The following is a 25,777-nucleotide window of genomic DNA, read 5'->3' as shown; positions in this document are numbered from 1 at the left end:
GCCTCCCCCAACCTTTTATTGGGTTCCAAATAAACCTGAGTTGGTAATTCAAGTCAGCATCTGCCATCTGTTCGGGTATGAGAGGAGTCTGATGCCCACAAAGAGGGGGTTTCAGTGATCCCTGATTTCAGTGATCCCTGATTTCAGTGATCCCTGATTTCAGTGGTCCCTGCCCACTGGCTTGGCAGCACAAACATGTTCTTGGCATGAAGAGAATGAAAATGCTATGATGTTCATAAATGAAGGAGTTAAAATGCTCCCCTGGGATGCACAGGTGCTCTCTACAAACAGAATGCAACACCTCTGGATCTGAAGATGGATAAAATTGCCTCAGGGCTGTCTTTTCTCATCATATTGGGCTTTCTTGTGTATTATTTAACAGGTAGCACAGCTCCCTCAGAGGTGGGAGCCCTAGATGCACATGGACTCTCCAGTGCCAAACTCCAGTGGTGAGGGGAACTCAGGAGTGTTCAGACCCAACTGTTCAGACTTTGCTGAGATGCTCTGCACACACAGACACGAACACAGGGGTGGTACAGACGAGAGAAAAGAGCAGTCTTTGTCTTTGGCTAAACCTTCTAATTTATAGGAAATGGTTTGAGGACAGAATCAGAACCCAAAAAAATGTTGCCAACCTCTCAGATGTATCATTTACTTAGAAAAACAAGACTGGTATACAGAACATGGTGTCTTTTAAGAAAGTTAATCTTCACTGCTCATTACAATACCCAATTTTTGGTAACCACATTACCAACCTTGGAGTATAAAAGGAACTTGGTACAGGTTCATGTGTCCTTTATTAGTCTTTTTAATTCACTGCAGTCTCAGAGAAGCCTTCAGGTGTGTCCAATGCTGCCTTGATGTAACAGAGGCTAATGCAGTGAATTTCCACACGATGCCACTTGTTTTTAAATAATCATGTTTCCTGTGACATGACTAAATCATAGTTTTCTTTATGAAAAAAAAGAGATTGAGTTGTTACCTACTTTATGTAATTAACAGTAAAATCTGCTTTGAATTCCAATATTCCCACTTTTTCTGAATTAGACCACTCGTGGTTTTTTTCAAGCTTTTACCACCTCCATTTTCTCGGCAGGGCTTGTCAGCAAGCTCACTTTGGCCAGAGCATCTGGGATTTTCCCCCTCCCCTGCCCCAGGAGCAACACCTGCAGCAGCACCACGTGCTGTGTGGAGCAGGGACAGTCTGACCACAGATCCTGGCCCGGCATCCGTGGCACCACGGATTTCCTGCAGGAACCAAACCCTGGGTGCTCGCGGCTCTTCCAGCCGGGTGGGAGCAGTGAGAATACAGATCCACGCGGCTCCTGCAGGATGTTTTACTGTACAGTCAGGTGCCAAAGGCAAGTATTTCTTAACAGCACGAGCAGAGCCCTTTTCTTTCAACTTTAATAGGTAGGACAATGCCTCCCTTGCAAGCAAACCTCCGATTTCCTGTGCTGCACCACTGCGTAGTCACAGCAACGTGCCTGTGGCTTTCCCTTCTTGCTTAAAGGAGAAAAAGGGTGGATCCCAGAGAAGAGCAGTGCAAATCCCAGGGTGTCAGACTAACACTGGCCACTGACAGCCTCTGTGTTGAAGGAAATCTGTGTGGGGCTCATCTGCTGCAGCTGAGGCATCCTGGCTTCCAGGGGCTTTTCGCTCGCCGACTGCATGCTCTGGTTCCTCTTCCGCAGCATCTGTCCGATCCCCATCATGGGGAACCTGCCCCTGCTTTTCACACAGTTTGGGCTGCCCAGGGGGTTGCTGGGGACCAGCTGGGTAGGGGACACTGCCTCCTCCTTTGCTGGATACGCTTTCTCTTCGTAGGTGAAGGAGACCTGGGTGGGGTGGACGGGGGACGTGCTCCCCGGGGGGAACAGCGGGGACAGTGTCCTTTCACTCGAGCTTTTGTAAGGGAAATTCATTGGGGAGCCTAAAATCCTGTACTGGTGAGAGGGGGAAACCTGGTCTATTTGGTCCTCTCTGTCAACTGACTCGAAGGAGTGCACAATGTTCAGGATGAGAGGGGAGTCCTTTGCCTGGCCCCCGATCCGGGACGGCTCCGGCTGGGGAGACTCCTGCCTCTTGAGGAGCCGGGGCGTCCTGGGGGGTGGCTGCTGGACCTCCAGGTATTCCAGGGAGCTGGAAGTGACACAGCCCATCTTGGGTGCCAGGGGCTCGTGGAAAGGGCTCACGCCACTGCCGGAGTCTGCAAAGCAACGGGAGAAGGAAGCAGAAGAGAACATTGCAGCTCCCAGCACTGCCTGCCCTGCTGGGCAGCAGCACCTCAGACACAGGAACCTGATAAATGCACCAGCTACAAGGGTCTGGGATGCACTCCCAACTCAGCTCCCTCATACTAACACCATTGTTTCATGGGGAATTTATCTGCCTTTTTCCTCACGGGCAGGAAAAGTGCTGAAACTGAGACAGGGACTTGAAAATGAAAACCACAGATGTCTTCAGCTGTTTGCATTAATTACACCCTCTAACGCCACGCCTGAGAAATCTCACATTCCTCCTCTCTTAGCACAACTTTGTGTGGCTCTTGCTGGGCCTGTACTCACTGCCACACCTAGAGACACAGGGGAGCACAGTGAGTTAATCCCTGATGGCTCTCCTTGCATTTTGGAACAAAATCTGTTCCTGGTTTCACACATGTAAATGCGGAGTAGCAGCACCGGCCAGATCCAGGCTGTTACGGTTGGAACAGATTTGCTGCATCAGCTTCAGCAAGAACCTTCCTCCAGCAAGGGCCAAAAATAAATGGAACAATCCTTGCAGGATTTGGCCCAGTCCAACAAAACAGCTCGTGGAGAAGATCTGCTCAGCTCCTACAGAACACTGGCACTGCCTTATGCCAAGCTGAGCCCAAGCAAGCACGTTCTGCTGCCTTGATGGAAAGCTGTCCAAGGAACCTGACTGCCAGGTCCCCCTAATTGAATTAACTGGTAGCTATTCCAGTTCTCTTGCTCTCAAATCATCTAAAAAGCATCCAAAATAGTTCAGCTCTGCCAGCACTCAGACACAAATCTCATGTGCATTTCTTGTGGAGGGATGGTCTTGTCAGGGGTTGAGACCAACAGGATGAAATTTCACACTTGTCTGGTAAAAAAAGAAGTCCAATCTGACCAACTTCCTTCTAAAACTGGCCAACATTATTCAAGATGTGTCAAAACACAGTCTCCATAAGCAGAGAAATGCTTTAGCTGAGATCTGCATGATTTTCAGGTTTCAGAACAAAACAGTAGGGAGGAACATAGAGAGGGAAAAAAATGAACTAGATTTTCTTCCCTCTGTGCCTTCCTCCCACAAGGGACAGCAAATCTGAGCAAAATGGTCATTTTAGACTTTTTTTTTTTGCATTTTTTCACAGGAAGTATGTCCCATTCCTGACCAGCTCTCTGGACTCCTTGCAGCAGAGGTTCCTGTGCTGCCAGACACCACTTGGACAATGCTTTCCACGTTGAGCACAACAAATGATAAATTATCAAGTCACGACAATGAGCACGAAAGCATCACAAGCCACCACTCTGAATAACCCCCTGAACCACAGTAAGCATTTTCCATCACTGCATTTCCCAACACCTCTCTGCAGGGTCCTCCCCTCCTTCAGCTCCCTATTTGACAGTGGGCTGCATCACCTTCCTGCTCTTCAGTGTCTCCCATGCAGGTGTGGACTGCCCACACCTCCTGCCTGCTGAGCTCCTCCACAGTTTCCACACATGCCACGTGTGCTGGCATTATCCAGACAGGGAATTCAAGCCTGGAGTCCCTGCTCACAAACACACAGCAGGCAGGGCAGGACAGGCTCAGGAACAGCACAGCACACCACACATGCACACACAGACCCACCACTGGCCTTTCCCCACTGACCTTTCTCCTGAGCCCCAGCCTTGGTGACTTTCCGGTCCTTCAGCAGAGCCTTGGTGTTCTGGATCTGTGAGATAAGACAGGAAGAAGGCTGTCTATATGAAACTGGACTTTTCTCAGTTTTCTTTGGGAGCTGACGGTGAAGGATCTCCCCTTTCTTTTCTTGCTCTTTGAGTTTTTTGTCCTTTAGGTTGTAAAACAAACAAGAACAATTTGGTTTACTCAAGGGAAGTTTCAGTGACCCCCAGACCTACCAGGTGGATTAAGTACTATGTATTTACAAGGAACTTACTCTGACTACTCAGAGAAACTAAATCCTCTCATCAGTTTGCCATGATTTCATGGCTCCCATCTGCTCTGGCATTCAGCCAGTGTGAAAGCTGGTTTTGGAAAACTAAAGGAAAAGGAAAGCTCTTCTCTTGGAGAAAGCAGATAAAACTTTGTGCTCCTCCACACCTGAAATGCCCTACTTAAGCACCAAAAAAAGTCCTTGATTTCTCTTTACTCCACTCCCTCTGAGATTTAAAATGGTGACCTGCAAAGTTTTAAGGTTTAGAGGAAAGACAGAACCTGGGAGCAGGACTCTGAAGAGTAAACCAATTTTCAAAGCACTGTTTTACAGTGAAAATCCACTGCATCTTCTTTCAGTCACTGGATTCAACAAACTGCTCAACACCCTTTACCTGCCACTGATTTCTAGGGGAGCCCAAAGTCTTATTTCACATTTAATAAACATGTTTTGGTGTTTTGGGGTTGTTTTTGTGGTCCTAGTTCTCATCTAAGCAACATGTTTTGGTGGTTTGGGGTTGTTTTTGTGGTCCTAGTTCTCATCTAAGCAACATGTTTTGCTGCACCTGATTAAAAGGTCACTTTTAATAGCAAATACAAGTCTTTTTTTAAAAGTGAAGGAAAGTTCCTTCCCCCAATTATGTGCCTGTGTTTTGTCTGCTAATTATGCCCTGCCACTCTTGATTTTCTTTTGCAAGCTCGTTGGCGTGGAGTCCATGAAAACCCTCAAAGTAAAGTGCATAAAAACATGTGAGAGGGGAAAAGAAAGATGCAGAAGACAACCTGGATTCTCCTGGGCCACTAAACAGCTCTGGAAGCAAGACAGACACGGAAGAGGCAAAAATCTGGACTGATGATGAACACTGCCAGCTCAGATGGAGCCAGGCTCCCTGCACAGATGGTGTCTGGGCACTGCTGGACTCTGCAACCTTTCAGGAGTTACAGAGTTGGAAAGAAGACCTTCAGTGGCTCATAAAGCAACGTTTTTAGTTTTAATATCAACACGGTTAGGTGGGTGACTTGGGAGAAGAAGAACCTGAGATCCTCTGTGAGCTCCTCACTGGCTTCACTTCATGCACATTTTTTTGCCCCCATCCATCCCTTATCACCTCCAATTCCTTTCCCCCTGGCCAGCTGCAGCTGTCTCACCCTTCCACAGGCACAAAGGAGCCCCTCAGGGATCTGTACACCTTTGTCCACCCGCAGAGGTGCCTGTCCATGCCATGCTGGGAGCAGCAGCGTGGATCAGGCACTCCTGGTGAGGCTGAAGTGCCAACAGCAGCAAAAACAACAGCAGCAGTACTACCACTAATAATGCAGTGGGAATATCACCCTGCCACAGCAGCCAGGGGAAGGTGTACAGCTGATTTTGAGCCCACCACACTGGTTTTCCTCCCACAGCTCTGAAACTCTGCTGACTCTCAAGAGAGTCTTCAGCAGAGCCCAGGCTCTCCCCAGGATCTTTTTATAAAGGTGCTTGTGAGGATGAGACTAAGTGGTGACTATAATAAGCCCACAGGAGCCAATCCAGATTTTTGGGAGCTGTCTGCTATTTTGGATAGGTGAGGAAGGATCTGTGTGCTGGTTGCTGCAGCCTCTGCCTGAGAGCAGGACGTTCCAGGGCTGCAGTATTTTTAGCCTGACGGAGCACGAGCCAAGCTGCAGCTCCTCACCTGCCAAGTGCTCCTGCCTTTGCCCTCTCCCTGCTGGTGCATTCTCTCAGCCACAGCAACACACAATTAAAGCACCCCTGGCACAGGAAATCCACAAATCCGGTGCTGGCAATTAATTACTTCACGCTGGATGAACACTGCAAATTGTCTTAGAAGTATTTCTGAAACTGCTAAGATTGCTCCTTAATGACCATGGCTGGGAGAGGCTCAGCACCAAAGTCCTGAGCTCCCCAAGGTGCCAGGCACTTATATTTGAAAAGGGAAGGAAGATTTCATCCAGGGGAGTTACAAAAGTTCCCTCTGCACTGCAGAGTGCTCGGCTGTGTCCCTCTGTCCCATCATGCAGGAGCTGTACCGGTATGTTGTACTTGAATAGGTTGGGAATTACATCATCCTCTGCTATTTCCTGTCCTGACCTTGACCCTCAAACCTACTCTTAGTCCCAGCAATGGATTTGAAAGGCAGATAAAGGGTATTTGCCTTGGCTATGTCTGGCACGGTGATAGGACAAGGACACCAGTTTGTGAAAATTGCAAATTCCACATCTGAGCCCACTGGGTCCCCTGGATTCGCTCATCCCAAGACCCCTTCCACCCATAAAGAGATGGGGAGAGCCCTGGCCTCCTGCCTGCTCCCTGCAGTGACACCAGCCTGGAAACCCCCACAGCAGTGGAGAAGAGGGGCAGGACATGACCACTGCCCTTGTGCCCTTGCCTGCCTCAGCTGCTGGCAGCCCCTGAAGCCAAACCTTTATTTCCCATGGCTGGAGAGAGGTGGGAGAAATTCCAGGTCTGCTGAAGCCAGAGCTGACCATCCCTCCCCCTCTTATTCCCATGGCAACCTGCAGCTCTGCTCGGCCGCAGTGCCTGCCTAGGGACCAGTGGCTCCCAATTCCTGCTCTGGAAATGGTGGGGAGGCATCAGGGGATTCCATCTCCAGCTCATTACCCTTCCCAAGCTCAGAGCCCATCTCCACCCTCTATCCTGGGCAGGGACACCCTCCCCAACCTGGCCTGTACTTCCACACTCTGTGCCCATGCAGCAGGAGAACAGGCTGTTACCATTATTATTACTATTATTATTATTATATTGTTGATATTATTATTATGTTATCATTATTATGTTATTATTATTATTGTTGTTATTATTATGCAGGATCTGAAGTACTCAGCTCCCAGAACCTGCCCTGTTTCCAGGGAATGCTGCCCTGCAACAGCTTGAGTAAGTTGTGAGAGCTTTGTGAAATATCATATTCATTGAGTCTATCCACTGCAACTAAGACAGTTTTGATGTATTCAAGAAAATAATAAATACTTTGCCCTGATATTTCCATCTGGCTTGCAGTTCAGCTTGTCTTGCAAGCAGCCTTTACAATAAACAAAACCAGCCACGACACAAATCTGCCCCTGCAATTAGATCATCAATCCAGTGCTGAGGAGCAGCTTTGGGAACAGGCACACTCCTCAAGAATGCTGCTCTTTGTGTTGGCAGGGAAGGCTTGCACAGCTCATATTACTCCTGTAATTTCAGTGCTTGGCAAGGAATCAGCCAGGGAAGAAAAATCCAGCCATGATTTAATACAAAATACCTTCTCTGCTTGCAGGCAAGAAGGCTGGAGACCGACAGAGCAAATCTTTTGTGTGCCCAAGGGAATTCCTTCATGATGCAGCAGGCTGATCCCGCATCACTTCTGCTCAGGAGCAGAGAAAATTGACTTTGAAGAGTGTTGTGCTAATACAGCTCCTGGCAGCCGAGCCAGGGTTGGCCCAGGACACCAGGTGAGTCACCCTGGCTGTCACTCAGCTCTGTGTCCTACAGCACCAAGGTGTCAAGGCTCAGAGCCTGAAGAACACTCAGTTTTCATCTTTTTATAACACCAGCAGCTTGCACCCCAGAATGAAGCTATGGAGCCCCCTGTGTTTGCATCATTTTGCCAAAAATGGAGATTTAAAAACATTTAATTTCTTAAAAAAACCTGAAAGTCACCTTTCTGTTTCCTCTCTAAGGGTTACTATTTGTTTCTTTGAAAAAGAAATAATAAAGGGAGTTGCACGGGCAAGACCACAGGTCTTTCTTTTCTCCACAGGTCCACAAACCCATCACTTTAATCACAATCACCAAGGATGCTCAAACTCAATCTGCTTTCAAAGCACTTCAACAAGCTTTGGTGAGCTTTACCTCATAGGAGTCTTTATTTGCCTTGTATTTTTCTATCTGGTACAGCTGGTTCTTGTGGCAAATACCATCCTGGCCTTCAGCCTTCTGTGGAGAGAAAAGCACAGAAGAGCAAAACATGTAAGATAATTAGAGAAAACAAATGTTAATTACTGCTTAATGGACTGTACCCACTCCTGGCATTCAGCAGGGGAGCATCACCTTACAGAGATGATGGACTTGGTCCATTACATTTTAAATATCATCGGTGGCATCATCACTAACGTGAAAAAGACTGAGGGAAGGAAAAAAACTAAGATGTTGTCAAATTGGAAGGCTCAAGCCGTGCTCAGGGAGATAACATCTGGTAAAACTTCCAGCTGAGTTTTCACTTAAAAGCTAAATAAGTTTAAGAGCTCTTAAGCTGCTTCTTGATGTCCCGACTCAATAAATTGTGCTCTTGGTACTCCAAGCAGCAGAACTATCTCAACACAGGGACACAGCACTTCACAGGGGATGACTCCTGGGATATTCTGTGATGCTGTAGGATGAAATGCCAGCAAGCCAGGCCACTGGGAGCCCTTCTGCCCCCTCCTGCCCCAGCAGTGCTCACCCTGAGGCTGGCCAGGTAGCGCTCCAGCTTCTTGTTGAGCAGGAAGTAGATGGCCAGCGTGTGGCTGGCCCTGTTGGACAGCACAGTGTTGATGACATCGCTGTTCTTGTAGCCCAGCTTCTCGGTCATGTGCAGCAGCACGCTCTGGCTGAGGTCCTCCAGGTGAATCCTGCACAGGGAGAGCCACAGCAGGATTTTTGGGCTGTCCCCTCCGTGGCAGAGCACCAAGAGGAAGCCCCAAGGGCTCAGTAACTTGGGGGTGATTGGTTCCCTTCTGCCACGAGCAGGCAGGGAAAGGACAGGTATCTGGGAGCACAGGATCTGCAGGAAGCTGAATGGACAGGACTTTGTCCCCCACGTCCATCCCTGGTGGGAAATGGCACCGTGATGCTCGGGCCATTTGTTACCCTACACCTGACCACCGAAAATCATCAAGATGAGCTGGTTTTGAAGGAAAAGAGGTAAAATCCAACCCAGATGTGGCTTTCTGAAAAGTCCCTTTCCCTGTAATCAAACAGCAGAGCTCTGAGCTTCACCCCTTTACCTGCTGCACAGTATCCATGCACTAATCAGCTAGGGAATTAATTTCCTGCTGGAGAAAGGGGATGTACAGGATTATTCCTGCAGCTCAGAATGGTGGCAACGCTGCTGTTACCTCCCTGTCACAAGTACAAGCCATATTTATGTCTCTCTCTTCTATAAAGCCTGGAACAGCCTCAGCCAAGGCTGAGGGAAAAGCAGAACAGAGGTCTTGTGGAAATACCAAAGCATTGGCCGAATTAAAACCAGAGTTAAAACCAGATTTTTCCAAAGAACTCTCCTCCTATTTAGACCTCTAAATGGGCTGGCCAGCTTCCCAGAGGTACCCATCATCTCCAGAGAAATGCTGGGTTCCAGTTGTTTCTAGAGGATATTCCTCACTCATAATACCAACCCCAATATCAGAGGGATCTCATTTTACAAGATTCCCCCTTCCAAGGGATCCCTCCCCACCTTTCCCACTCCTGCCCCCGCTCTGACAGACAAGATGTCAAACACAGTCTGGGAAATCTCAAATAACTCATTTCCTTTGTTCCCTCTGCTTATGAACACTCGTTCTGCCCCTAAGGAATGCTTGGGGTTGGGTCTTTTTTCCACAAGTTCAAAAGCAAAACTTATCTTGGCCACTGCATGTTGAGACATCTGGGCAGCAAAAGAAATGCAAGCAATTTCGACTTGAAGTGCTCAGCAAAATGGGAAATTTTTGCTTGCCTTCAGGGAATCTCTCTAACAAAAGGAAGCCTACAAAAAGCCTGGGAAAATATTCTCCTGAAAATGCAGCTTCTGCTGTTCTCCCACCTTATCTCCATGCTCTTCCCTTCCTACCATGCTCCTGTCTTGGGAACAATGGGTGTTACACCCCAGAGTAGTGGAAGGGCACTGCAAGAGCATAACACAATTCCTTCTGTGTCAGTTAAAAGAGGAATTGATTCTTTGCAAATTCAGCAGTGGCTTTTCACACACTATTTCACCACACCTTATCTGTATCTGCACACCAAGGAAAAATTGGAGAAATTCCATGGAAGCTGGCTCAAGTGGTACTTTGAGACAAGCTCAAAAGGAGCCAAGCCACATCTTTAAATATTCAAAACTTTGCAGATTATTCTCCCTACCAAGCTCCAATATGACAAAGTCTAGGTAGGTCAAGCCTGGGACATCAAATAATGAAACAAAAGTAATATTATTTTTTAAAAAAATAAAGAAAGAATCTCTTTAAAAGCTTTTATCCTTTAGAGCTTCACATATCCCCTAAATTTGGAGGAGTGATGTCGAGAGAATAGATCTGCCTGTTCTCATCCTTTGGGAAACAATTCATCACAGGGGCCACCTTTATATCCTGGGGATATAATGCCCTCCTCATTTCAGGGGATGGATCCAGTGATATCCCCAGGCATCCAAGCTGCTTGACATCCATCCATCCATCCATCCATCCATCCATCCATCCATCCATCCATCCATCCATCCATCCATCCATCCTCAGGTCCAGGAATGGCACAGTCACAGGGTTCTCCAAAGTGCTGCCCCTGGAAGGGAAATATCTGCTGCTTAATCGGGGCACCTGCAGCCCCTGTCAAGGCACCACATCTGGTTCCTGGCAACTGAAGGAGGGGAAGTTATGATCTTCATTCAGGGACTCTCCTCTCAGCCAAGTCAGCACAGAAATTCTGCAGCACTGTTGGGTTTTAAGCACCAAAATTAGGCTTTGGGTTGCTCTCTGTGCCTTGGTGCTGCTTGGCCTTTGAGCCAGTGAATCCTGCAGGTCCTGGGTGGTGTATGAGACACAGCTGGAGGGCTTTGATACAGGAAGGAGGTTTTATCTGATCAAATCCAGACATGTAACTCCAAGTGAGCTGCCTGAGGCTTCATTTGCAGTCACTGGAGAGGAACAGGTATCTCCAGGGCACAAAGTCATCCTAAGGCAGAATCAGAGAGAAGTCTGCTGAATCCTTATGTAAAAAGTGCCCTTATTTCTCTCCACTGACTGCAACTCCACACTGTTTAAAGTCCAGCAAGGTTATTTCTAACCAAGCTGGACCACAAGTATCTTCCCTTCTTTCTTTTTCCCTGGCTGGATGTTTGACTGACCGTGAGATTTGTTCTCTGCCTGCTTTTTGTCACGTATTCAGCAGGGCGCAGGGTGCAACAACCAACAAAGCAAGACCATTAATCTCTGACCTTTCTCACCATGGTCTGCACATTTCCCTAGCCCACTCACAAACAGGCAGAGGGTCTGCACTGACCAACCAGGAGGAGATCAGAACTGCCTGTCACAACTCCCCATTCCTGCAGCAAATGAATCAGAAGATCTGCACCCCAGCCCACCCTGCAAATAAGGCACTGTAATTGCAGCTTCCAAGCAACACAGGGCCAATCTCAACAATCTTTATTATGGGTTCACAGAAGCAGTTCCTAGGATCTGTCACACGAGAGGAACTGGAACAACAAAGTAATGCACACCCTGGCAGGTTTTCCCCTCCCTGCTGTACCTGTTGGGGTAGGTGACATTGGGGGGTGCTCTGCCAGGGTAGTTCTCGTTGAGCCAGCGGTTTGCCAGGGCTTGCTGGATGTTTGGTCTCTTGGCAGGGTCTGGCTCCAGCAGAGAGCGCAGGAAGTTGATGGCAGCTGTGGAGAGATCAAGGGAAAACCCCAAACAACAGCTCTGTCACCTGCTTTAGGACTTGAACAGGACATGAGGTACTAGAGGTGTGTGGCCCGAACAAGAGCACACTAAAAAGGAACGTTTTCCTTACTGCCTGCTCCAAAGTCCTTGGGAAAATGGAAGAACTGATAAGGGATTAGTAACTAAAACAAACAGTGATTTACGGTCACAATGATTTATAGAGTTATAAAGGAGAGGGGGAGAAGTGCTTTTTGTCTCAGAGCTCATTTGAAGTTTTGGAGCAGATGAGCCAACATTTAATTCCCACGTGAGGGCAAGAGGCTGGAGCCAGGTCAGAGACAAATCACCCTGCTCCAAATTGGAAGGAGATGGACCAGGGGTGAGTGGGGGGCAGGGACGGGATGCAGACCTGGGAAGGGAGGCACAGCAAATTTGGCTCCCCTTGATATGATAAGGATAAATTCTCTGGCTTCCATCCAACCCACCATCAGCTGCAGAAGGTTTTAGCCAAATTAAAAGAGCACAGCAAAATTAACAGGCTTTGCTTTGTTATCCTGAACCTTCAACTTTCAATGACATTCAGCCACTCCTCCCGAGTTTCTTGCAAACGCTCAATTTTTAAGTCATGTGCTTCTTACGTGATCAGGAGCAATGAAATCAAGTGATCTGCCTGAAGTTTCACAAGAAATATCCCTCTGAGATGGGTCTAGGTCTGGTTCATTATTCCTCAAATTCTCAAGGCTAGATTTCACAGCTCCTACATGCAATTTAAGGAGAATAAAACACCTGCTGGTGACACCACGGTGGGATGGGACCTGGTGCACCAGGGGAGCGTGGAGGATGAGGAAGGGAGGGCTTCTCCCTAAATAAATCAGGGTTAGACCCAACAGGTTGGACCCAAACTCCCAACAACCTGAGCAACCTCAATGTACAATATCCTGCAAAAATCAGGTTTCAGATGGAGAGAGGGCTCTCTCTGTGTCAAGAAGCTCAGATGTGCAAGAGAGGCTTATTACACTGTATTTAACAGTTCAGCCAGGCATTTTTCTAATCTCTCTCTTCACAAACCAGTGATTTATGTGAGATGCTTTACTTAAATACTCTCCAGTACTTTTTGTTATTATCCTGCAGGAGCAGCAGGAAGAGCCTACATCTGAGTTCCCAAACTTGCTGGAAGCTGCTCTGTGTGCCTGGTGTGCCCTTTCTTCACCCCCACTACAGCAAACAACAAACCCTTGTTCTCCCATTTAATCCCCTCTCGCTCCAGTGCTTCCCCCCGTGTCTGTGTTAGAAACCTCCCACATCCCATTGGCTCAGAGCCAGAGAAATCCCTCTCCCCAAACCCACCATGATCTCCAAATCACCCAACCTCTCCTTAAAAATCCAACTTCTCCACCCCCACCCTTGCCAAAAGGCAAACTAATTAAATAAAGCTTGTGAAGTGCCACAGATCAACAGATTCAGGCTGGAGAAATTAATTCTGGAGTGGAGTTCCCCCCCTGGCAGCTCCCAGAGCTGGGTAACAGAGAGGAGCAGCAGCACCTTGGCTGATTTGAGCTGGGATGGCAGGAGGAGATTTTCCAGCTAAGCCACACAGCTGTGAACAGCAAAATTATTTCCCCAGGGAGCAAACAAGAAGGAAAAGGAATATATGCAAGGTGAACACCAACTTCCTGAGCATCTGACCTCTGGTCACCTAAAATCAATAACCAGATAGCTGCTGTTCAAGAGGCTTAATGAGAAACAGGTCCCTAAGTGGGAAAATCAAACACCAACTCCAAAATTTCCCTGTTTTGCTGCCCAGGTTGTTTCAGGTGCTCACCAGCATTTTGGGTCACACAAGTGAAGTGTTTTCCTGCTCAGTGATAAGACTGAGCATATGGGCATTAAGGGCTGTGTGTTCAGTAACCAGGAAATTAAATATTGAAAGACAAGGTCCTGGCTGTGTGAAACAGACTCCTGTAAAAATTCTGCGCTTTGTAGATGAATTTACGGAAATTACGACCCGGTTGCAATAAAAGGTGCACAAACCCAAGAAGTTAACAAGCACCACAATTCCCAGAACAGAGTTTCTACCCAGTGACCCAAAGCCAGGAATAAATGTCACCCTAAATCACAGTGTGCTGTGTCACTGAGCTCACGAGGGTCAGGGACTGATGGGTACCTTTGTGGGCAAAGGTTAACGTGTTTAAATCCAGTCCATTAATTCGCCATCATCTCTGCAAGCCCAGGCTGCTGGAGCTCTCACAGGATAAACAAAGTCCTGCCTTCCCTGGGGAACACAGTGTCAAGTGAGCTACAGCTGCTCCAGAGAGAAAATCTGATCTCCAGTTAGATGGCAAGATGGATGAAACAGAAAAACAAAGCCTGCCAAAAGCAGTGTTATCTTTTCTGCGACTCTGGGCCTGGCCTTAGGTGGAACCCTAAATCTGCACTTGGAGCATCCACCTTGTGACTCAATTCCCAAGGGTTTTCATCTACACCCTCTGACAAGGGTTTCCATCTCCTTTTTGCACTTGCAATCTTTTAATTTCATCAGAAGCCCTTTGCAAACAGGCTGCCAGGGAAGGAGACGGAAGCTCTCCACGGACAAGAAATCTGGCAGAAAAAATAAAAGCCAGCTACCAAACAGAGCTTGTTCCAAATGCTGACAGTGGCCTTGCTGCAAGCTGAGAAGTGATTCTGTTGCCTAGTGACATGGCTCTGAATCAGGAATTAATATTTCTAATACTAATACATCAACTATTTTGCATTTAGTGAACACACAAAGGTTATCCCAGGTAACTGTCCCAAAATAGCTTTCTGAGTGTGTGTCATTATTCCATAATAAATGGGAGGTCATTTGAGGCAGTTTATCACTTAACTTCAGTCATGATAATGCCCAGGAATCTGTTATTCCAAAATAATCTGTTCATCTGTCCTTGCATCTTCTGGATGTGCAAAACTGCTCTACAACTGCTCTACAAAAGCAAATCCACAGAATTTCACAGATCTGCTCCTTCTCTCATATTCAGCACATCTTGGTGCTTCTCCAGAAGTCAAAGCAAAAGGAATTCTGCTACATCAACTCCTGCAGGTCTTTCAGAGGCCAAAAAAGGAACTTTTCCCAATTAGCACAAGCCAGCAGCTTGGCTCACAATCCATAATTCCATGCAGCAGCTCTGACCCACTGGATCCCAGCATTCCCCCTGGATTACCTGAGGAGAGCTGGGTGGGAAAGGGGTTCATCTCTTTGTCCACCATTTTTTGGTATAAGGCTCTCAAGCTGAATGGCTCCACAGTGAAGGGCAGTGTTCCAGTCAGCATGGCATACATGTTCACCCCACTGAAAGAAAACAGGCAGAGAAAGAAACCCAAATTATCAGGAACAAGGAAAAATTGAGCTTTTGGAGACTGCACTTCATCTCTAATGTCTGACAGCTACTGCAGGGTTGATGCCCCATCTCTGAGAACATTTCAGGTCAGGCTGAAGGGGGCTCCTGATCCAGCTGGAGATGTCCCTGCTCTTTGCAATAACAATTATAAACTCCAGAAGTAACTCACATGGACCAGACGTCTATTTTGGGCCCGTATTTCTTCCTCGCCAGAAGTTCAGGGGCTGCATATGCTGGGCTCCCACACTGGGTGCTGAAGGGATCAGAATAACCCAAAATTCCTGCACAGTTGCTCAATCCAAAGTCTGTGAAAGGCACAGAGACAGAGTTACGAAAGACAGACACAGCCAAACTGTGCTAGAGCACAAGTTAAAAAGAACATTTTTTTCTAAAAGCCAAGCAATGAACTCCCTAAGGAGACTCATCCACATGCAAAAATTTTACACAATTTGCTTCTACGAGGTGCTAAGTCACCAGAGGTTTCCACAAACAGTGAGAAGAGCCTTAGAACAAAAAAACAACAAATATCCCAAAATTTCCCTCCTGTCTGCTCCAGTGCAGGTGTGGCTGCAGGCTGAGATGGGTTTAGGGAACAACAAATCCCATTTATTAACAGCTGGACTCGTTGATCCTTGTGGGTCCTCTCCAACTCAGAATATTCTGTGAATCTCTGACAACCACCTTTACTAAGAACACTAATATCTGATTAATTCATCAATATCCTCTCTCAGTCATTAATTTGTGGCTCCTTTCCTTACCTGCACACTCATTTGCACGGGACTTGCAGTGCTATCCTGTCCTTTAGTTTTCACCCTGCTGAAAATCAAATTTGGCTGAAATTTGAGGAGTACCTCAAGGCATTAGAAGCACCCTTGGCAGGGCAGACACATAAGCCTCCTTCCCTTACTAAACCAGGCAAAGATACAAAAATGCTTGCAAAAAAAAATGCAATTATCACAGGGACTGGAAGACAGGAATCACCATCTTCCACAGCTAAAGAGGCTCACTGGGGCTTTCCTGGAGAACACTGTCAAAACTGGAGGGAGAATCGAGATGATTTCCTTGCTCTGATGGAAAACAATAATCTCTGGGCACTGCTTAATCATCCCTGGGGCTTTCACTAATATTGCACAGGATCTATTAACTTAATTAACGTGTTCATTAGCTGTGGCCTGAGATGAGTTCTGTCAAGTGTAAAATACTTTTAAAAACTCCCAGAAATATCTCCACACAGTATTATTTCTGGTGCTCACCCTGCTGTGTCATACCAGCTCCAAATGACTTGATTGTAATGTTCTACAATCACAGGATAGAAGGGCTGTACTCTGTGATGGTGTCAGTCTGCATCCCTTCATCAGAATCAATGGAGGGACACTCTACAAGAGGTTTTCATTCTCTTATTTGCTTCAGTTGTCAACCCTTTATTCTCTTCCTTCAGCTCATTCATTTCAGCTGCTATGCCTTTTTTGCCCTGTTGAAATGCAGAATGTTTGCAAATAGAGGCATGCTGGGGACAGGGATTTCATAGCCATGGAAATGAGAATATTGCTGTTAACACTGTGTCAGCACATCATGATCACAGTGTGATTTTTATTATTTTTATTAGGGATGCACTGCTGATCTTGATGAGGACAGTGTGACCACCAGCACTGATAACCTCCCTGCCCCTGTCTGCCTCTCTCCCTTTCAAGAAGCCCAGCAAATTACAGAATTCAGATCAAAGGCCACACTTGGCTTCCCCAAGGAAATATTTTCACATGGGAGCTGCACCACCCCCACTGCTCGTGCTGTCGAGGCATCATCGCCTCCAGGGAATCCACACCAAGCATGGCTCTCCCTGGAGCTCTGCCAGCCACAGCAGGGAAAAGGCTGTCAAACACCAGCTCCTGGACAAGCTGGACCAGCAGAGCCCAGCAGAGCTGGCTGTCCCAGCAGAATGCCAAGAACTTTGTGTGGTGGCTGTGTCAGACACCGACCCCATGGGCTGGTGGACCACAAGGAGTGAATTACTTCCAACAGCTCCAAGCCTGATGTTCTTCAATGTGATTAACAGACTGCTAAGGGTAAGTCCTCCCAAGGGGAATTTTTCCAAGCAGAATATCTGAGAGCAGGTTCTAAAGCACCTTGTCAGGTAGCCAAAGGGAGGGACAAATCCAAGGTGCCCTTGAGCAGCTGAGGGCTCAAGGCATCCAGGTCTCACGGAAATGCACCAACAAGCAGTGACTTCAGTTTTTCCATCTTCCTTTTGTTCTTCCTTTCACAGCTATGACAAGAACAACATTTTTGTTTTTATTAGCTGCTCCTGTGTTGACTGCTGTATAGACCAAGGAGACCAAGCTCTCACCCCACAGCAGGTAACAGCAGGTGAGACGGTTTTGCAGCTCCAAGTCTCTTCTCCCAGCCATGAAATGCAGCACTTTAGTTCCTCAAAACATATTTGTCACTGCTGAAGAACCTTCCTGGGAAGGACTATGTGATGAGATAACTGATCATTTCTAGTAAGGCAGGCTACACAAAATATTGCCACCTTTCTTTTGCCACAACACCCCCAGCTGGGTGGTGGGATTAAACTGCTTTGTTTTAGCATACACACTGCCTGCAATCTGCTTTGCTTAAACATCAGGCTGAGGACAATTTATGGAGGCTGTGGAAGATCAAACTGTCTCTTTTCTCTCTTCTTCCCACACCACCCACTGCAAGAGACCTTTCCATGCAGCCGAAGCAAACAGAACCGCAGGAACAGCCCTGGAGTCTTTCTTTTTTTTTTTTTTTTTTTTTTTTGGCATGTGAGTTTTAATTGTACATGTATCACCTGGGGAGGTCTTGGTTTGGATGCCAAACATCCAACAACAGGGAAGTTATGTGAGTTCTTTAAATCCATCAGATGCTGGTGCAAACCATCTGGTGTCGCTTATCTGCTAAATCAGGATAATGGGTGGCATCCATCAGTCCCGGTGAATGATTCATGGTCACTTGTCAGCATCCTCCTGACCCTCAGCTGAGGTAACACAGAGTTCTCCCTGCTGTTATTTTCCCAGCCTGTTGATTTGCTACAGAGTAATGGCTGGAGGCTGGGGTAGCATTCCCAAAACTGAATTCCCAAAGTAAAACCTGGGTATTTCAGATTTCATTAATCATCCTCCCCTCGTTTGCTTGGAGATGCATGTACTTCGTACATCACAGTGCATGAAGTCCATTTGACCTGGATGTTTGAATGTTAAGTGGTTTTTCACCACTTTTCAGCCCACAAAACTTTTTGAGGAGAGTCAGTTGAGTTTTTAAGTCTGCAGCCACAGACGCGGCTGTTGGCAAAAGTGTAGGCATGGGAAGAAATATAAACAGATGTTTGGCATTTATTTTATGAAAGGAATATTTTCTTTTCAATGCCCACATTAACATTAATGGGAGCTGTGCAAGGCAGTGAGAGACTATCCCCAGCAATGATTAATTTAAAATGCCTGCACAGCTTGAATGAATCAAGCACCGCAGACAACTGATACCTAAATACAATCAAGGCTCTACCGTTGATCTTTTTCATTCTTTAACAGCCCTCTAAACCAATTTTGTCCTGGGTGCTGGAGGCAAATTTAACAAATACAAATATAGGACCACATTTTGCCAGCTGCTAAAAATGTGTGCAACTCCCACTGACTTCAGTGGAAGCATATGTTCACGGGGGCAGAATCCAGCCCCTAGCAAATAAGAAACGATCATGATAATAAAATAAACCACTTCTGTGGTGTCAATTCTTGGATTCTTTACCGAGCTCCCCATTTGAATCTGAAACATGTGGGTTTAAGGTGTAGGATTATTCCCATACCCAGTTAAATCTGAATTATTTGGATCATTTTTTCCACAAAAATGCTGTCAGGAACAGCTTGATTGCTATCTATACTCTCTCAGCTCCTCTCTGCAGCAACATTAGCAGTTGTCACATGGAGGATTATGAAGCCTCAAAAATTCTCTTTACAAAACTAACAATTTTAATTACTGGAATTGCCAAACTGGTTTCATACCAATAAGCTTGATATTGTTGTCTTCATCTAGCAACAGATTTTCTATCTTCAAGTCTCTGAAAGAAAGAAAATATTTTGAGTGAGTCTCCAAAATAATGAAGCAGCTTTGCCTCACTCTCATCAGTGTATGCACAAGACTTGTATATAATCAAATGTATAATGAAAGCAGCACACACAGTTCCACAGTGAAAGCAGAAAGCCCCATGCATCCTGCCCGAAATTAACAGCGCTTTCACACTCTGCTTCCCACCTATTCTTCAGGCACAAAATGACATTACAAGCACTTGTCAGTACATCCTGTAATTAACCAGGCTCTTCAAGTTTCTGAAGTACTGGAAGTTTACAGAAAACTTACAAACTGGAAACATTTTAAGTGTGTTTTGGGAGATGCTTCGTCCAACGCTGGAAAATCACCCCCAAACCCCAAGCTGTGCAGCCTGAGCATTAAGTACAATGTGAAAAAAAAAACATTTTGGTTGCCACACAACTCATCCATGACTTCTGGCAGTTGCTTAAGTCTTCACCACACGGATTTTGTGCCCCCATCCAGCCAGGAAATGTTTGTAACAATCAGCATGCTGGGACACCCACAGCTCAGAGGGGCAGCGATGCTTCTCCCAGCACGCTTCGGAAAAATCTGGATAATAAAGCCATCAGCTCTAAGCATGGGAAGTCAGTGACACCCATGGTATTTTGCCTTTGTAAGGCAAAGGCAGGGATGAAAGACACCTCCATCACAGATGCAGATAGCAGGCTTAATAAAACAAGTAACCAAACCAAGCCAAGTACTTCCACAAGGAGGGATCTGGGAAAGAAAGCCTCCAAGCCTTTTCCAAAATGTTCCTCTTCATTTCATTTTATGCCCATGCTGTGTTTCAAACAAATCTGAGGCAGAAGAGTACTTGCAGATAGGACCTACAGAGGAGGGATTTTCTGCATTAAAGCAGCATGGGCAGGTGAAGGGGGGATTCTGCCCCTCTGAAGGGAGCTGTAAGTTAAGGAGAAAAGACATCCAGGCAATCAGAATAACAAATTAATTACAGGGAGGGCTTACTATGAACACCAGAAAAGATATTTTAAAGGATTTAATGTAAAAAAAAAAAAAAAGAGGGAGAAACTAAAGGTAAATATAACAGGGCATTTTAAAGCCATCAGAGGAAAAGGATAGAAATGTAAATATTGCCTCAGTATAGAGTGCAGTCCAACCTGGTTAAAGCTGTTTACCCATCTGTCTGTTCTCAGCAGAGCTGCCAGCGAGTGGTAACTGATCTAATGGTCCATATGCACCACAGTTTTTGTCCACCCCAACAGGAAAGCACTGATTTCTGGAGCAATACCAGGAGCCAGGACAACAGGCTTTCCCACACTTCTCTCTGTGGTGCTACAATCCAGCTGCACACCTGCTTTAGGACCCATTTCCATGAATATCCTAAAGTCAGTTCTGTCCAATACAAACTTTAATTATCTTTTACAAAAAGAGGCTTGTCTGAGCTGCTCTAAGATTGTGCTCCAGATCCTTCATCAACTTTCACTGAGTGTCTTACCTGCCTTTAATGTTCCAAACCCTTTATCATACAGTGCATGAAATGCAGGCTTCCAAACACTTTTGGGGGCAATGGTGTCTCTTTTCCCACTGCAACAAAGCAGGAACTCTGGGCATTTCCAGTTTCCCTCAAAATCTGATCTTGTTCCTTTACTGTCATGGCTCCTCAAAAAAAAAAAAACCCAAACCCAGAACTAAAGGATTATTTATGGGTTTTCCCCCCTAAGCAAATTCTCAGCATTTATTCCTGAAAAACTTAAAAATCCTCTTGGGCATTAAATGCAAAAGGAACAAGAAGTGCTGCCTGTGCCCAAGGGATCAGCTCCCTGATGCTGAGAGTGTCTAAGTCAGCCAAATCTGGGAATAGTGAAGGCACACAGGGAAGGCCAGGCTGCATTCCTACATGGAGAACCAGCAGATATTTATGTCTCCTCAGTCTGTGGAGCTGGCAGCACACAGTTGGCATTCCCTGGATCTGGAAATACACCATCTTTTTGGGCTAAGTTTCTTTGGGAGTTTGTTCTGCTGTCGGTGGGGCTGATTTCACCTCTTTGGACACTCTGGAAAACCCCCAGGTGCAGCCAGTGGCTCCAGCAAGGAACACAAGAGAATCCCTGGAGCAAGTGACCCCATCAGCTGCTCCCACAGCAGGCTATTCCATGCCCTGCAGGCAGCAGGCTGCAAAAGGGAAGTTTTGCATTTCACACTGTATTTCTTGTCTGGGGGAGGAAGGATGAGAAAGAAGGTTTTACCAGCAAGCAGCTGCACAGCAGCAGCGGTTGGCTGCTGTCTCCTGAGTGTTATTTTTAATCAGAATAGCACCACAGAAAATCACTCCCTCACTATCAGCTCTCAAGGCCACTTTCAAGCCTTGTGCAAGAGCTGGAGAGGTTGCAGAGGTTTGGGGGCATCACCACATTTATGTATCAATATACACTTCAAAGGCTTTGATATCAAAATATTATTGAGCCCAATTCTTCAGTCAGTGACAATGTCACTGGATTCCATGTGAAAAGAGGAATCTGGTCCATTTGTCCTCACTAAAATGATGTTTAGTTTGCTTACACCACAGCACTCCAGGAGAGAATGCCCAAAGGTAATTCTGAAATCTGAAAAAAGGTAGAAAGACAAACCAGCTTCAAAGGGAGAGTTTTGTTCTGTAGAGCAGGACCTGTCATAAATATTGCATCAGCAGCCAGACTACTGGCACTTAAAATTAATAGGCTGGAAGTTATCAAAGCCAACATGTCAAACAGCAGGTGCCAAATGAGGAATCCTGTGGCACTCTGAGCAACTGCATCGTGTGGCATCACCAAACTCTGCCCAAAACACCAGGGTTTCTTCATCTCCTCCAAACTCCTGAGCTGCTTCTGATCACCAAATGGCAGTGGAAGGCAGGAATCTGCTGCCATGAGGGCAGGGAGAGGGGAATCCTGCAAGCCATCTTTGCTACCAGTACCCTGCTCGATTCTTCCCTTTGACAACCTGGCAGTAATTGCATTGAATGGGATTGAATTTTGTTAAAATGGCTTTAAAAGGGTTGCTGAGAATCTCCTGTGGGATGCAGTGGCAAGCACCAAGGCTTTCACTTCATTCTCCCTGCTGTCCTTGTGCTCCCAGAGGGCTCATTGCTCATGCTGCTTTTTGACAGCATGAGGACCTGTGTAAACACCCTCTGCCAAGAGAAAGCTTCACCAGATCCTGCCATTTGGTTCTGTTTTCCTCTGTCAGAGGAAAAGATAAATATTCCTACCTGATTCACAGCTGAGCTTGTTGCAAGTATATTTTTAGCAGCAACCAACCAGCTCTCCTGATAGAGGGAAAGAAACCCAAATGACAACATGGAATTATATATAGAATAGTGGCATTTTGCTTTCAGTGAGCAGCTGAGGAGCTCTGAACCCTGGGCACCCCTCACCAAAGATGCAGCAGCTTCTGCACTCTGCAACTTGCAGACTTCATCCACCTCAGCAGATGACATATTTAGAATTTTAAAATACATCTATACAGCTAAACATGAGTTTGGGGGTATTTTTACACCTCCAAATAAAAATTAGGTTTCTTGAAGTTCTTTAATTTTAGGCTGTTCACACATCAGTGCCTCTTAACAAAAGCATTTCCACTGAATTCTGGGTCCCTGCTCGTGTCCAAAGACCAGTGATCTGAGTGCTTTTCTGCCATGCCAGATCTGGATTGTAAACCAGCTTTCTGAGTAACACTCATCAAATAACACAAGCAAATTTCATGCAACTTATTCCAAATTCCATCTGGGGATTTTCATCCAAGGCAAGCCATCCACATTATTCCCCACATAATGCAGACAAAACCTGTGATTTTTAAAATTCTGTTTGCAGTAAAATAGCCAATAAAAAGCTTTCCAGGGCCCTGCCCCATTCCATGGGAAGCATTTGGAGGGACAACCAGCAGCCCCTTTTCTGACTGAGGATGCTGCAGTTTGTTCCACACGTGGCAAAACGCGAACACCCCCGGATCACCAAGCACTGAAATGAAAGCGCTGGTATTTTTACCTGCTTTAAAAATAACAACAACAACAACAGAGCATTGCCATTGCAGCCAGGCAGAGAATGAATCAGACTCCTGCACTATTTTTTCCCCTCCCTCAGTAGCTGATTGAGTAGCCTGTTTTTAGAGCTGCCACTGCCACAGACCCGAGATGCTGAAGGACAACTCCTGAGGTAATTGTTAATTTTTCTCCCTCACTTGCTCAGAGAGAGCCAGGGGAATAAATCCAGATCACACCACCAGGGCTTTTCCTGCATCTCTACACTGCTCCACGCTCTTTGCTTGCAGGAGAAGGCAATGCATCCAATGGGTTAAGCAGAGAAAATGCTTGCAGACATGCTGCCTGTGATTCTGTCCAGTTTTATCAGCTCAGGCAGAATTAGACCTGCTCATTCACCGTGTGCAAGCCTCCCAAGAAGCAGCTCAGTGCTGCACAGTGATCTGAGAAACGGGGAGGGTGGAGGAGGATGGATGTGGGGTAGGGATTAACTCAGCACTACGGGGCTGGACAGACAGAACTCAGCTGCCAGAGGCAGCCCAGCACTGTCACACTGTTCTCAGGGCTGTTCTCAGGGCTGCTGCCTCCTCCCACAGCCTCTGGAGCTGTGCTAAGGGCACAGAGCAGCAGAGAGGGGAGAGCCAAACCTGCAGCATCCACAGGGAAGCTCAGGATGCACACAGAAACCCAGGATGCACACACAAACTCAGGCTCTCCCTGGGCCCCAAAGCCTTGCCTCCTTCTCACCACAACAGCCTGCTGATTCCAGCTTGTGCTTAGGGAACAAGCTATTTTTGTACCAAATGTGGGTTTGAGTCCTCTTTGGAAAAGAATGGAACCAAAGCCAAGCTCTGCCAGCCCCCTGTGAGTGCCTTGGCCACTGTGCAGAAGGTAAATTTTTCAGGGAGAGGAACTGCTGCTGCTGACCCAGTCCTGCTGTTAAAAGCTAAACATATTCATCTGTTCCTGCCTTGTTTTCCTCTGCCCATCTCAGTAGCTGGATTTATTTCCTTTATCTCTCTCTCTCTAAATACTGGGTATCAAGTGATCCCTGAAATCAAGAAGTAAACATCTTCCTTGCCCCTGCCTCAAACTGCAGGGTTAATAATTTAAAGAGATCAGCAGTTTTGAGGCTGATAGAGAACCTGGTGGCTGCTCAAATATTTATATTACAGTGGTACCTGAAATGCAGCACACAGCAGTTATCCCTGATGGATCACAGGGAGCACACAGAGACAAAGAAGCAGCTCTGAGAGCACATGGAGTTCCGCTGAGTGGTGGGCAGCTCAGCACACAGCTGGGCACAGCTGCAGGAGCAGCTCCCTGCCTCCTGCACACACAGGGGAGCCAGGAGGTGCAGACCCAGATCCTCAGGAGCATTTCACTTGTCTGGCTCCTGCAGCGTGCCCACAGAACCCAAGAGGATGGGGCCTACACAAACTTGCTCAGCATCAGATGGGAACTGTGTGGGAGCCCAGACTTCACACCAGCTGGCCCAAATTTAGAAAGCAGAGCCTCCTTCTTAGCACAACGCCCTATAAATACACCTAGGAACAGGAGAGGAGAGGTGCTGGCTCCAAAGGTCCAGCCAGCCCACCACCACCAGAGCAGTGAGAGCACAGAAGAGGAGAAAGGTACAAGGACAGGCAGCCACATGTGACATCTAATGCCCAAGAGCATCCAACCAACGCCACAAAGAGTAGCCAGGGCTGCACATTTTCACAAGGAAACACAGATAAACACCTCTCAGAGGAGCTGACACAAACTTGACCAGATTACCTGTGCACCACTCCTGCCCGGTGAAGGTGCTCCACGGCCAGGATGAGCTGCCGGATGTATTTGCGGGCTTCGTGCTCCTCCAGCCTCTTCTTCTCGTAGATCTTGTGCATCAGGTTGCCTCCAGGGCACAGCTCCATGACCAGGTAGTAGCTGTTCTCTGTCTCCAGAATATCCAGCAGCTGGGCAATGTTGGGGTGGCGGATCATTTGCTGGATCTGCCCCTCCCGCCGCAGGTTCTTGGTGACATAGGTGTCCTTCTTGGCTCTCTTCTTGTCGATTACTTTCACTGCCACCTAAGGAGAGAACAGGAGAGCTGTCACACTGATGGTTTGTGCCTCTGACCCTGTGTAAACAGCCATTAAGGAAAGCAGAAGTCAAAAGGATGTCCCTGTGAGCTGGCGCGCCATGGCTTCAGGCACAGCTGCACAGGTCAGAGGAAGAGCTGTTCTCACAGCCCATCCATCCTCTCCTTCCTTCTACAATGTCAGCCAAAAATTACTGCAAGGAAATCAGTGACAAAGGAGAGGGGACAATCCCACTAACCACCCACAAACACTCGACACACACTTAACGATTTATCGCAGCTGTTTACTCAGAAAGCCTCCAGGCTGGTGTTTACAACTTTTAAGTATAATTTTTGGCTTTTCCTGGCTTTGAATACATAACTAGAGATGATATCCTTTCATTACAATTTTCTTAGACCATAGTCAAGTCTTGGCTTTGCGTGATTTGCATAAAAACATGCTATGAAAAACAAAACCATTTTGGTACCACTCTCCTGGCA

The 25,777-nt window shown here is 46.7% G+C and overlaps 1 protein-coding gene across 2 annotated transcripts in view; it reads right to left on the bottom strand.

The window, feature by feature from the left end:
* Positions 1–625: 625 nt before the first annotated feature.
* HUNK (hormonally up-regulated Neu-associated kinase) overlaps positions 626–25,777 on the bottom strand; it is a 37,786-nt gene continuing 12,634 nt past the window's right edge. Inside the window, exons 2-10 of one of the 2 annotated variants that reach the window (XM_033053302.2) lie at positions 24,994–25,286; positions 19,151–19,206; positions 15,304–15,439; positions 14,958–15,085; positions 11,627–11,762; positions 8,601–8,769; positions 8,012–8,095; positions 3,877–4,057; positions 626–2,209 (exon numbers count right to left, since the gene is read on the bottom strand). In XM_033053302.2, the coding sequence (XP_032909193.1) occupies positions 1,566–2,209; positions 3,877–4,057; positions 8,012–8,095; positions 8,601–8,769; positions 11,627–11,762; positions 14,958–15,085; positions 15,304–15,439; positions 19,151–19,206; positions 24,994–25,286 (1,827 nt within the window). In that variant the 3' untranslated portion in view covers positions 626–1,565. The remainder of the gene's footprint in view (positions 2,210–3,876; positions 4,058–8,011; positions 8,096–8,600; positions 8,770–11,626; positions 11,763–14,957; positions 15,086–15,303; positions 15,440–19,150; positions 19,207–24,993; positions 25,287–25,777) is intronic. The other variant, XM_033053303.2, reaches the window with a different exon arrangement.

Source organism: Catharus ustulatus, chromosome 2 (assembly GCF_009819885.2).
Source record: "Catharus ustulatus isolate bCatUst1 chromosome 2, bCatUst1.pri.v2, whole genome shotgun sequence".
Classification (NCBI taxonomy): Eukaryota; Metazoa; Chordata; class Aves; order Passeriformes; family Turdidae; genus Catharus; species Catharus ustulatus.
The sequence above is the reverse complement of the archived record's forward strand: the minus strand, read 5'-3'. Positions and strand labels throughout refer to the sequence as shown.